Source organism: Physeter macrocephalus, chromosome 12 (assembly GCF_002837175.3).
Source record: "Physeter macrocephalus isolate SW-GA chromosome 12, ASM283717v5, whole genome shotgun sequence".
Lineage (NCBI taxonomy): Eukaryota > Metazoa > Chordata > Mammalia > Artiodactyla > Physeteridae > Physeter > Physeter macrocephalus.
The window spans coordinates 40,527,294-40,540,831 of NC_041225.1; the positions used below are offsets into that span (position 1 = coordinate 40,527,294).

Genomic DNA, 13,538 nt, shown 5'->3' on the forward strand with positions numbered 1-13,538 from the left:
GACTGTATACTCTATACTTTCTCTCCTATTATGATTTTAATATACTCTGAAAAAATTCTAGGAATCATTTACTTACTCTCCATAAAAATATTGTAAAAAAATCACATTCAATTGTATCAAAATCAGAATGATAATATGGAAATGATTTATACCGTTCTTTTTATAGGGAAAATATACTCCCAGTTACCATCGACTAAGTATATTTGGAAAGTAAACTGTTTCTAAACTGAAAACTGCCTGAATTGACAGATGGCAGGCCAATTCACCAATTCTTTCTCAATATATGGTCCTGAATATAGTACTGACAATGGCCTTTTAGAACCCGAGCCTGTTTCTTAGACCCATCTCAATGGAATTCACTTCATAGATCATTTACTGATTCTGGAGTTTATTTCAAAAGGTATGTATAATCTGTTCCTAAGTAGTTCTTTGGGGAATTAAGTAATATCAGTACTTCACATTTACTTTTCATCTAGTTGTTCAAACTGATTGATCCAGTTATTAAAATTCTGTCAATTCTGGATCAAAATATCATGCAACCCTTATAGCTTCAGGACACAGGTAAATCTGATAACTATTATTTTCTTCCATTTCTCATGAACTAAATTGACTACTCTGACAGAAAACAGTGATTGGCCCATGATAATATTGAAAACACAGATATAAATACAATACACTCCCTTGTCTTCAAGGAGCTCACAGTCTAATAAGAAGAAACAGAAGTAGATAAAAACATTATTACAAAACACTGAAGTAAGTATAGCTCAAGCATTTCCTTGAGAAAATAAGAGGGTTTTATTGGATCAAAATAGAAAGGTAATGCCCCTTTGAATTCATAAAAAGTACTATGCCTTTCTCCAAATAAACCAAGAGAGATACCTGGAAAATACTATTTACTACATGCACATTACTATAACTGTGTAATTTTAACTACACATTTGAATACTATCACAATGGTCTAAATTTAACAACACATATTTTAACAACACATCCACATATATGTTTATCTAGATACACATTGAATACAAATGCATAAGTTTTACTATATATTGTCACACAAACAGTATTTACAAGTCGCCAATGACCACAGAGCTAACAAGACCAAAGATTAGTGCTACATGAGCCTTCTGCTAGGACTGAGTCTGCAGACAGAAACTCTCTAAATCTTACACCAGAATTTTCTCAACCAGTGAAGTCTTCCATCCTGCTCCCATCATTACTCCAAAGCTATACCTTAATAATAACTTTAATTAAACAACTTACACGTGGAGATTAAAAGGCTAAAAATAGCACTTCATATTTTAAAGAATGTTTTGAGCAAGATGAATGAGTAGGTTTTAAAACCTACTCTTTAGGTCAAGCTTTAAAAAACACACAAAACAATATCATGTATTGTTTAGCATTACATATACATAACTAAAAAAGAGAAATGAAATTTACTCTAAATTCATGATACTAGAACATAAAGGCGTAAAAGTGTGAGGTGTAATTTTGGACACTGCGATGAGTACTGTGCCTGTTTGTGGTCATAAGAGAGATGGAACAAATAAGGTTAGAAAGGAAGGTTGAGACTAGATCAAGGAGGACCCTGAACATCACTAAGGAGTCTGGACTCCACTGTGTGAGCAGTGAGAAGATGCCCAAGGATCTCAAAGGGAGGGACAACGGTCCGGTCTGTGTTACAGGACATCAGCTGCAATGTTTTTCTCCCTCCTCTTGTCTGCTTCTTACTTCTGTTTTCCCTGAGAATCTAACAGTTTGCTCGATTCTTAACTCTTCTTCTTGCTCTACCCTTTGGTTTTCTGCTTCTTCCCACCTACTGAGAGACTTACTTGATTATTTCTAGTGACCGAGAGCCCTGAGACTTGACTAGCTGTCCCTCTGCCTCGGGAGAATCTAGCCATTCCCTGTAGCCTCCATGTTCTTCTGCCAATCAGAGTCCTGGCAAGAGAAAGCCCTACTGGTTTTTCTCTTTCTTTCAGTTTTGGGTACTAGAGTGGGAGTGGTTTAATGATTCTCGGGATAAACATGACGCAAATTCATCATTAGTTGAAAGACTATGTAACTTTTTTAGGTAATGTTTTACCAGTTGAAACTAAACCACTATGATTTCTAGCTTTTCTGTTACACGTTTGGAACAAATGACAAAATAGTTGATAATGAATCTGCCATCAAGTAAGCTGACTCCATAGTAAATCAAAGCCAGAAAGAGTTTATACTTCTAATTCCTCAAATTTTCTTTTCACACTCTTTTTTTCCTGAGTCACCTCCTTCTGACACTGGTGAACATCTGTTCTCCCAATTATACCCAATTTATGATTGTGATAATGTGGTGCAACTAGAATATTATTTCCAACTGTTCATAATTTTAACATGTGCTAATAAGAAGCAAAACGTACTTTCAACATTTGATGTGTGGTTATAGCTTATGTCTTTTCTCTCAATGATTACATATTTTTCATACCATATTTTGCATGTCAGAAAACCTGTACTTTAGAACAATAATCTTGGATGATGAATAATATATCTGTCCTGCCTATCCATTTCAGTCTACTGTAGCATGCATTTATAAACATAACCTTCAATCTGTAAAACAGATGAAGGCAGAACTGTTCTGGTTGAATGGGGGGGACTAGCGAAGCTCAGAGCCCCATGTTCCCTTTATAGAACTTTTGGGCTACTCACAACACAGATGGAAAGTCACTAAAAGGCAGCATTTTCACTTCTTTGTATACCTCTGTAGCACCACACATAAAAATCTAGTAGGTTGTCGATAAATCCTTGATGATGGATGAGTTGCCCTTTCACCCCCCTCTAGAAACCACAGCTTCCTTTGGCCCTGTGGTGGCCCTTTGGGCTAATGCCTCTAGATGGCACTGTTCTCATTAGTAGCAAAGGACCCAGGCTCTAATTACTAAGTCAATAACTCAACAGCACACAAACAGCCTAAGCAATAAGCATACTCAAAATAAAGTTATAAATAATATGTCAATTTAAAACAAGAATTAAAGACATTTCTCAGAAATTCAGACACAATAGATACTTTCTGCTGGTTTTCCCCACCAGTGTTTCCTGGTGAAGACCTATGGCAGGGCTTCTGAAAATGTGGTACCAGGACCAGCAGCATCAAAATTACTTAGGAACTTGTTAGAAATGCAAATTCTCAGGTCCTACCCCACTTGTAGTGAATCAACAACTCAGGAGGTAGCATCCAGTAATTTGTGTTTCAATAAACCCTCCAGGTGATTCTGATGCCGGCCAAAGTTTGAGAACCCCTGATGTAGGGTTACTCTTTGAGTCTATTTTCAACTTTCAAAGTTGCCACTCATGTTCCGCTCAACGTTTGTTTTGTCTTCAAGTATGACTTAAGGGCTTACTGTGATAACTGAGTTGGATGTTGCTTTCATTAGGTAATTCAATATATAGCTTCTGTTATGATGACCCTTCTCACTGAGGTAAGAATACAGGAATAAGACATGTTAGCTAATCACCACTAAGTTTGAACACCATGAAAGAAGAGGTATTACCCTGCATGAGTACCATGAGGTATTTCCACTACTTCCCAGCTCCTGCTGTCCTTGGTTATCTCTTCTCTTGCCAGAGTTAAGATAACAGGCCAGCAAAACTGGTAGCTTTTCGAGATTTAGCATGTTAAACAAGCCTGTTTTCTAAGAATTCTTTTAACACCTCTGTTTTCCAATACCACATAAGATAGCCAAAGCACATTCTAAGCAGACATACAAATTTCCTGACAGAGGAAAAACTGTGGTATTAAAACCCCCAAATTTCTTTGGGTATATATGAAGCAATAACTCAATAAATATGCATCTTTTAAACTATTTCAGGGTAAAGCAAGTATATACTATACATTTGATTCACATTCAGCCACATTTCTGATAGCTGTTGAAATAGATGTTTTTAATCAAGGCAATAAAATCTGTATATTCGGTTTCACTTCACAAAATCTCTCACTGCTAGGTAATCAATAGTTGCTTGCCTTTCAAAGCATACCCTAGTCTTTAAGAGAAGTGTAAAAGGCTCGAAAGTAAATTGCATTCACAGAGGAACACACACACACATACAAGAAAACAGATAGAAAAAGACACTATGAAAAGAGGCACTTTGAGGTATTTAGGCAAGATTTTGCCATGAGTTGCATCGTTTAATCTACACTCCATTTATCCTGTCCCCCTTACAAGTCATAGCAGGAAAAGGGTGACAGACCAGGGTACAATCTGTGACCGTGGAAGGGCTAATCACTAGCACTTTGCACCAGCTACCTGAGATGACCTACCGCAGGACTAGAGCACTGACCTCAGGATCATAAGTGCTGGCTTCCTGTCTGCGTTCTAACACTCACCAGCACAAGGTCATTTAGCCCTGTTGGGCCTTACTTTCCTTCCTTGAAAAATAAGGGTTCAAGATGGAATTTAACGTAAATACTTTTTTTTTTCAGGTTGATTTTTTAAATTAAAATATAGTTGATTTACAAAATTATATTAGTTTCAGGTGTACAACATAGTGATTCAACATTTATATAGTAGATTATACTCCATTTAAAAGTATTATAAAATATTGGCTACATTCCTCGTGCTGTACAGTATATTCCTGTATCTTATTTATTTTATATACAGTGGTTTGTACCTCTTAATCCCCTGCCTCTGTGTTGCCCCTCCCCCATTCCTCTTCCCACTGGTAAGCACTAGTTTGTTCTCTACGAGTCTGTTTCTGTTTTGTTATATTCATTCATTTTACTTTCTGGATTCCACATATAAGTGATAACATACAGTGCTTGTCTTTCTCTGTTTTGTTATATTCATTCATTTTACTTTCTGGATTCCACATATAAGTGATAACATACAGTACTTGTCTTTCTCTGTCTGACTTATTTCACTAAGCATAATACACTCCAGGTCCATTCATGTTGCTGCAAATGGCAACATTTCATTCTTTTTATGGACAAGTAAAACACTGTGTGTGTGTGTATACACACACACATCACATCTTCTTTATCCATTCATCTGCTGAAGGACACTTAGGTTGCTTCCATTATCTTGGCTATTGTAAACAGTGCTGCTATGAACATCGGGATGCATATCTCTTTTCTAATTAGTGTTTTCACTTTCTTTGGTTATATACCCAGGAGTGTAATTGCTGGATCATATGGTAGATATTTTTAGCTCTAAGATCCTATAATTCTTTTTCTTTCTTTAAAACCTTTTTTTAATAGTGGAAATTTTGAAACATACACAAAAGTCCAGAGAATAGTATAATAGACCCCCATGTACCCATGGTCCAGCTTCAAAAATTATTTTCCTTTTTCTTTCCAGCTTTACTGAAGTAGGACTGCCAAATAAAATCTGTATATATTTAGGTTGTACAACATGATTGTTTTTAAAGGGGTACAAGCTGATGACTTAATATACATATACACTGTGAAATGACTACCACAGTCAGGTTGAGTAACACATCCATCACCTCACATACTGAGTGTAAGTGCCTGACATTAAGCTTTTGATTGATGAGACATCCACTTTGAATAAACATATTGCCAGCTGTAATGACCCAGCTACTAGCAAAACAACCAGATAAGGAACTAGGCCACCCCCACCCATGAAGGCTTTCCCTTTCAGAAAGCTTTGGGTAACCTAGATAACTGCTCAAGTGACCTTTTCTCCAAGACTTGTTAACTTCTGTCTTTTTTGAGAATAGCCATCCTAACAGGTGTGAGGTGATAATATCATCGTGGTCTTGATTTGCATTTCCTTGATGACTGATGATGTTGAGCATTTTTCATATACCAGTTGGCTATTTGTATGTCTTCTCTGGAAAAATCTGCCCATTTTAAAAATCAGGCTATTAAGTGTTTTTGCTATTGAGTTGTATTAGTTCCTTATATATTTTGGAAATTCTCCTTATCAGATATATGGTTTGCAAATATTTTCTCCCATTTTATAGGCTGCCTTTTCATTTGGTTGCCTGTTTCATTTGCTGTACAGATGCTTTTTAGTTTGATACAGTCCTAACTGTTTATTTTTGCCTTTGTTACTTGTGCTTTTGGTGTCATATCCAAAAAAATCATTGCCAAGACCAATGTCAAGGAGTTTTTCTCCTATGTTTTCTTCTAGGAGTTTAATGGTTTCAGGTCTTAAATTTAAGTATTTAATCCATTTTGAGTTAATTTTGGTGTAAGATAAGGGTTCAATTTCATTCTTTTGCATGTGGATATCCAGTTTTCCCAATACCATTTATTGAAGATACTATCCTTTCCCCATTATGTATTCCTGGTGCCCTTGTCAAAGATTAGCTGACCCTATATTTGTGGGTTTATTTCTGGGCTCTCTATTCTGATCCATTGGTCTGTTTTTATGCCACTACCTTACAGTTTTGATTACTAGCTTTGTAATATAGTTTGAAATCAGGAAGTGTGATAACGTCACCTTTGAACCTTAACTTCAATCTTCTTCCTCAAGATTATTTTGGCTATTTGATATCTTTTGGGGCTCCATACAAATTTTAGGACTTTTTTTCTATTTCTGTGAAAAAATGCAGCTGTAATTTTTGTAGGAATTTATATAGGGATTGCACTTAATCTGTAAATTTATAATTCTAAATAGAAGATAATTAGGGAAATAAAAAAGATAAAGTAGGTGAAAGTGGTAGTAAAAGAAATCTGAGCAACTAAAGAGCTGAAACAAAGTCTGGATGATCCTGCTTATCAAGGGCCTGATCACTGAGAGTGGAAACTGTTTTAACAGAGAGGAGGAGATTAGCCAAGATAAAGGTAATCTTACATGTGATGCCTTAAAAAGAAAGACACAGGAAGTCTGGGTGGTGAGATAACCTAATAATAAGCAATGTAAGTGCAACAGATTTGCTTTAAGCACAGAGGTATTTTTCCGTAAGTGCCAGCAAAGACGCAGGTTCACAGCAGGTACTCAAAAAAGATTAAATTGAGTAAATGGAATTAGGAAAAAAGAAAGCTTAAATTCCATTCTCAAGAGTTGGCATCTGATGTTAAAGTCAATCTAAAATTAACACAGGATTCTGGAACCAGAACTAACATTTCAGGAAGCTGATCTATACCACGATATGTGAGAATTAAGAGAAGAGATCAAGAGCCAGGGAGTTGTGATGTTCACAGTGAGATGACACATGAATAGTTTGAGCTATGGCTTCAGGAGGGAAAAGAAAAGAGAACCAAATCCCACGCTAACTACAGAACCAAAGAGTATCTATCTACTCTGTATGCACAGGGTGATTTCGTTTCTTAAATTCTGCAATAACTACATTGTGTCTTGACCATATGTATCAGTTAACAGCCAAAAATAAGACATGGATAAAAATAGGAATCACCTCTTAATTGTCACCCACTTCTTCAAATAAAAAAATTATTATAATTTAGCTTGCCTGCAGATGTTCATGAATATGGAAAGAGCTGCCACTTAGAACAGAAACTTTTCCTTTGCTACTCAACAGGATCGAGGCTTCAAAGGGCCTGCTTCTAACAACTGTAAGGTAATACTTCTGAGGATGGACCAAATGGAAGCTAATAAAACTTGAACAAATATTTAGCAAAAATGTTTTAGGAGATAATTTGTATGTTCTACTATTGCTCAGGTACAATGTCATATGTATATGCTGACCTAAACCTGTGATCAGATTTAAAATGTTAATATATAACATTCCCATTCATGATTATATGGACTGAATATCTGTGTCCCTTAAAATTCTTACGTTGAACAACCCCCCTGCCCCCACTGTGACGGTATTTGGAGATGGGGACTTTGGGAGGTAATTAGGGTTAGAGGAGGTCATGAGGGTGGGGCCCTCATGAAGGGATTAGTGCCCTTATAAGAAGAGACACCAGAGAGCTTGCTGGCTTGCACTCCTTCTCACCCTATTGTGCTCCCTCCCTCTCCCTCTCTCTCTCTGTCATGTGAGGACAAAAAGAGAAGGCAGCCACCTGAAACCCAGGGAGAGGGCTCTCATCAGAACACAATTATGCTGAAACTCTAATCTTGGATTTATAGTCTGCAGACTATGAGAAAATAAATTCCTGCTAGTTAAGTTACCTAGTTTATGGGTTTTGTTATGGGAGTCTGAACTAATACAATGATAAAAAGTATAATGTAAATATTAAAATTATTAAAAACCTCCAGTATTTGTTTTTTTATTAACAGATTTTATTTTTTAGAATGGTTTTAGGGTTGCAGAAAATTTGAACACATTAGTCCAGGAAGTTCCCATATCACCTACCTCTTTCTCCCTCCCTACCCACACATGGTTTTCCCTATCATTAGATGCTCAATAAGTACAAGAAGATGCTCATACCATATGAGAGGCATACCAGAACCAGGGGCAAACTAGGCGATGAAGCCATAGTCACCTCTCTCCCACTTCAGATTAACAAAGTGGAACCCTTAGGGAATGCCCACACAGAAATTATGTTTTTCTTTTTTCCTCTCATCTCACTTTTTTTTTTTTAGAAGAGTGAACACGCTAGAATACTCATGAATTAGAAGCAGGTAATTTGCAACTCTGTGGTACTACTTCCTCCATTTAAAGGCTTCCAGAAATTTACCATGTAAAGTCCTAGTTCTCCCTTCAGCTTTCAAGGTTCTTCCTAATCTGGCCCTGCCTAGAACTCAAGTACCTACTGAATCTCTCTTCCTGCTATGCTAATCCTTCTGCCTATTATACAGAAGGCACCCACCTCCACCCCTCAATTCCAAATTCTACTCAGCTGTTAAAACTCTTTTACTCTCTCCTTTGCTTACTCCTTAAGTATCCACATGATCAGCAGGCCAGAGTTTATCACTTAATCACTCTCTAAACATGAGAATGAGAGCTTCTTTAGAGCAGGAACCATGGTTTAGGACCACGTCGTCTTATACTACTTCACCATTCCTCTTAATACAACCCTGGAACTATAGTACATGATCGATAAACATATAGTTGGTTACTAGTTGGTAAATACAGCTGGCAAGTCCTAGACAAACTGTTTGATCTGCCCAAACTTTTAAAGAAAATGACCTGCAGAATGATTAAAATGACCCCTCAAATCCTAAAATTACCAGAATGTGGCATCATGGGCCCAATGCCACAAGTGGAGGGTTCCACTGGTATAACTCTTAACCTTAGCAGGCTTTCTAGAAATATAAACACCCACTCACTGTAAGGGAAAGCAGATGTTAACAAACACATACCATCTGAGGTTGTAAGAATCTTCTTATCTTTGGGGGCCAAGGCATGCCCAGCATGACTGATAACCCAAACTGGAAAGCGTCTTTTTGTTGAAGAATACAAAGCCTTTGCAAATGGCACATAAAAGGCAGAAAAACCTGGGTTACCTAAGAAAAGAAACAGACTTTTAGATTAACCAAAGCAATAAACTCACATAAGACAATGTGCTGACTGAAAAAGAAAGATCTATTTCTCCTTATACTTCCCTAAATGTTACTATACAGACGTAGTAACATTTACCCATACAACTCAATTTTAATATCCTTTATACCTTAAGTCTGGGAATTATCATTTAGAAAATTTCTGCTCCTGCTTTGTTCTCCAACTGCTTCAAATAAATTCTTCTTCCATGTTCCTCATCTTAATAAGTGGAAGCACCAATCATAAATCAAATACTCAAGTCCTAACAGCAGGAGTCATTCTTGGTTCCTTCCTGTTCTTCACATCCAATTCATCAATAAGTCCTGTCAACTCTGCTTCCAAAATACATCTCAACTTTGTCCAGTTCTCTCCATTAGTGTTATCACTTCCAACTGGGTTTCCCACAACAGCCTCCTAACAGGTCTTCTATCTACTCTTGTCCCCTGGGAATCCATTCTTCAGGGTACCCAGAGAGATATCTCCAAACCTCAAATTGAATCACAGCAGTACCCTACTTAAACACCTTCCAGTGGTTTTGCATTGTCTAAAATAATTAATACTGCCTGTCAGCCCCTTCAAGATTTGACTATGATCAGTTACCAAGCTGCACAAAAACCAATCAGTGTCAGAATCATTCACAAAGAAAACTTTAAGGAGTCTACTAACTGTTTTCTGGTCATTTATCACAAGTACTTATATTGCAGAGATGTATAGTTTGATCTTTGGGGGAAAAGACCACCAACTAACACATGTAGATTTTTCTTGTGTATGTACAGAAGGTATTTTTGAGATGGGTTTGCTATAAAGAGACAGAATGAATAAATGATCTTTTTTAAAAATAGTCAATCTGATACATCTTTGGGGGAAAAGAGTGAAATGGTGTTTTCACCTTACAATCATCATCTATATAACACCTTCATAAATACTAGTCCATTTCCATCAATATCTATTTCTCCAATCAATTTATCCATTTCTTCATGCTGCTAGGTTTTCTCCTCTTTGCAATTACATGACAGGGTTTTGCTGTACTGATGTAACCTCTGCCATCCTTGTCAAATTTTACCGATTTCTTCTTCATTGTCTATATCTTTTAGTTTCCTAGATAAGCAATGTAGCAAAGTGGTTAAGGGCATAGACTCTGGAGCCAGACTGCCTGGGATGGTTTTCTTACTTTGCCACTTACCAACTGTGTGACCTTTGGCAAGTTATTTAACCTCTCAGGCCTTGGTTTCCTTGTCCATAAAATGAGGATAATAATCATACTACCTCATGTGAGAACTAAGTGAACTAATATATGTAAAATACTTAAACACTGCTCAATACATTGCTTGCTGTATAAATGTTAGCTATTCAAACTTGTCATCAGTGTCTAGCCATGATGGTAATATATGAAGACCTTATCACCCCTATTGTTACTCTGCTTCTGTTGCATTCTGACCTAGTGACTCAAGCTCCAAATTCCTTTTTGTGATGGTGCTAGTGTCATCTTTGTTAAATAGGTGAAGAAACTTCCTCAAATACAGTAATGTGTTCTTTGGTCAGCTGATTGTCTGCTGTGCAGCTAGAGGAGAAAGAAGGGAAACAGGGTGTGTATCAGCACAGAGTTACTGTAACATCAATGGTGGATGTGATGACACTGTTTCATGTTTTATATTTAAATCTTCAGTTCGGTTGGAATATTCTTGAGTGTAAAGTACAAAGCAGTAATCCAGCTTCTTTTCAAGTGAATAGCCAAGTGTCCCAAGAGCATTTATTATATTACCCATTCTTTCTGCATGGATTTGAAATGTCTTCTGATCCAATACTGAATTCTTATATTTGTTTGCTAATTCTGATTCCAAATAATTCCACTTATTTTTTCCTTTTCTTCTTTGCCAGCACCATACTGTCTTGATTACTACATTGTGGTTTTTTGTTTGTTTGTTTGTCTTTTAATGTTTCAGTAACTGGTAGGCCCTTAGAATTATTTTCAACAGTTTCAATTTTAAAAAATTTCTTTGGAATTCTGATTGAAATTTTATCTCATTTATACTTAAGTTTAGAAATATTTGATATTTTCCACATTACTGAGTATAACCTTCTAGGAATGTGTCATGTCTCATATTCAAATATTTTATGTCTCTCAGTAAAGTTTTATAGTTTTCTTCATAGGACTAGAAAATAATAACACTTTAAAGTGCTATAACCTATTACATGCCAGGCAGTATTTAAGTGTTTTACATATATTAACTCATTCAGTCCTCACATGAGGTAGCACTATTATTATTTCCATTTTATGGGTGAGGAAACTAAGGTAGAGAGGTTAAATAACTTGCCAAAGGTGTTACCGGTGTTATCATACAAATGATAAGTGCTCAATAAATATCTGAAGACTGAAAGAACATAAAAAGTAAATAATACTGAAATTTAAAAAGAACATAAAATTACCTAGTCTAGGATCTTCTGCATACCTTGTTTTAGTTAATCTTACAACAGCGCTATAAAGTAGCTGACATTATCACCAAGGATAATGAATGGACAGCCATTATTATTATTACTATTATTACTACTATCATTGCTATTATTACAATTATTATTACATTTTTAATTTTTTAAGTTGAATAGATTTAACATGTAGCATTCTGTAAGTTTAGGATGTAGAGAGTGTTAAACTGGTTTAACTTTAAGGAGAATCCAAAGATAACAACTACATGATTTAGACACAATAGTTGCAATGACAGGATACATAAAACCAGAATGAATGAGTACTAGATAATGGAACTGCTAAAGAACAACTTTTTCTCTCTATCTCCGGGTTTAAGTCTGAGTTCTTTCCCTTAATGACTGTAAGATCTTAAGCAAATCCCCTTAAACTTTCTGATTTACTATTTTATCACCATGAAGTAAATGATAATGCCAACTATTCCATGTCCATTTATTCCATTAAGTACTATAGCTTTTTTGTATACAGTAAGTCCCCTACATATGAACCTTCAAGTTGCAAACTTTCAAAGATGCTAACATGTCCCTGTATGCCAGCTGTTGTACTGTATTACTGTACTTTTCAAGGTACTGTACTGTAAGATTAAAACTGTTTTCTTTTTTGTGTGTTTGTTTTTTATGTATTATTTGTGTGAAAAGTATTATAAACCTATTACAGTATAGTATATATAGCCAATTGTGTTAGGTGGGTACCTAGGCTAACTTTGTTGGACTTAAAAACAGATTGGACTTAATGAACGTGCTCTCAGAACAGAACTCGTTCATATGTAGGGGACTTACTGTATTCTTTTAGTTATTTTTTTGTACTTTATATTCTAGTAGGAGAATATATACACAGAACTAAGTAGGTAAATAAGATAGTTCAAGAGTGTGATAATTTCTATGAAGGAGATAAACAGGATCATATGATAAAGAAGGGACAAGATTAGGATGGCCTGAGAAAAATGTCTGAGGAGGTGGCATTTAGCTATAACTCAAAAGATGAGAAGAAATTCACCATGTAAAGATTTGAGGGAGAAGAATACTAGGATGGAAGAATAGGTGCAAAGGCCCTCAAGTAATAAAGAGCTTGGCTCCTGAATAGAGTCCACATTGGCCAGTAACATGGAGATCCAACTTATAACAGAGACAGAGGTAGAAAATATAATGCGAAACATTTAAATGTCATTGCATACTTCACCACTTAAATGTTACAGCTTATGTTACACTTTATGAACCATGAACTAAACTTCCTGGTTAGGAGATCACAGAGAAAATTAAAAGGGTCTTGTTTATACAACTAAAATCAGATATATATGTATGTATATATATCTATCTCCAGGTGTAAAGATGTTCAAAAGCATTCCAATACAGAAATGCAAGTTATACATTTTATCAAAGGATATCAAAAGGTGTTATAAACACATGCTTGAACATACACATAGTGAAATGCCTAAGCAATGTATAACAGAGGCTGTGGTGATCACCTCTAGACCCTGACTGCCAATAAACCCTTAACTACTTAACATTGCAATTGTAGACTTATGCCTTCTAGTTAATCTTGTAGGGGACAAAACTTCCATATATCAAGTTAATGTGGCATGGCATCTAGAGAAGGTTGTCATGTGGACAGAACTTTGGGCTTCTCCATGGAGCCTTGTCTGCTCCATCTCCAATCACTGTACTCACAA

The 13,538-nt window shown here is 36.0% G+C and overlaps 1 protein-coding gene across 5 annotated transcripts in view; it reads right to left on the reverse strand.

The window, feature by feature from the left end:
- Window positions 1-13,538, reverse strand: part of LDAH (lipid droplet associated hydrolase) — a 94,159-nt gene that overhangs the window by 63,498 nt on the left and 17,123 nt on the right. For 4 of the 5 annotated variants that reach the window (XM_055089057.1, XM_028496563.1, XM_028496564.2 and 1 more), the window contains exon 3: window positions 9,210-9,353. The exons of the other annotated variant lie outside the window; for it this stretch is intronic. In XM_055089057.1, coding sequence (XP_054945032.1) covers window positions 9,210-9,353 — 144 coding nt within the window. The remainder of the gene's footprint in view (window positions 1-9,209; window positions 9,354-13,538) is intronic. 5 annotated transcript variants of the gene reach the window in all.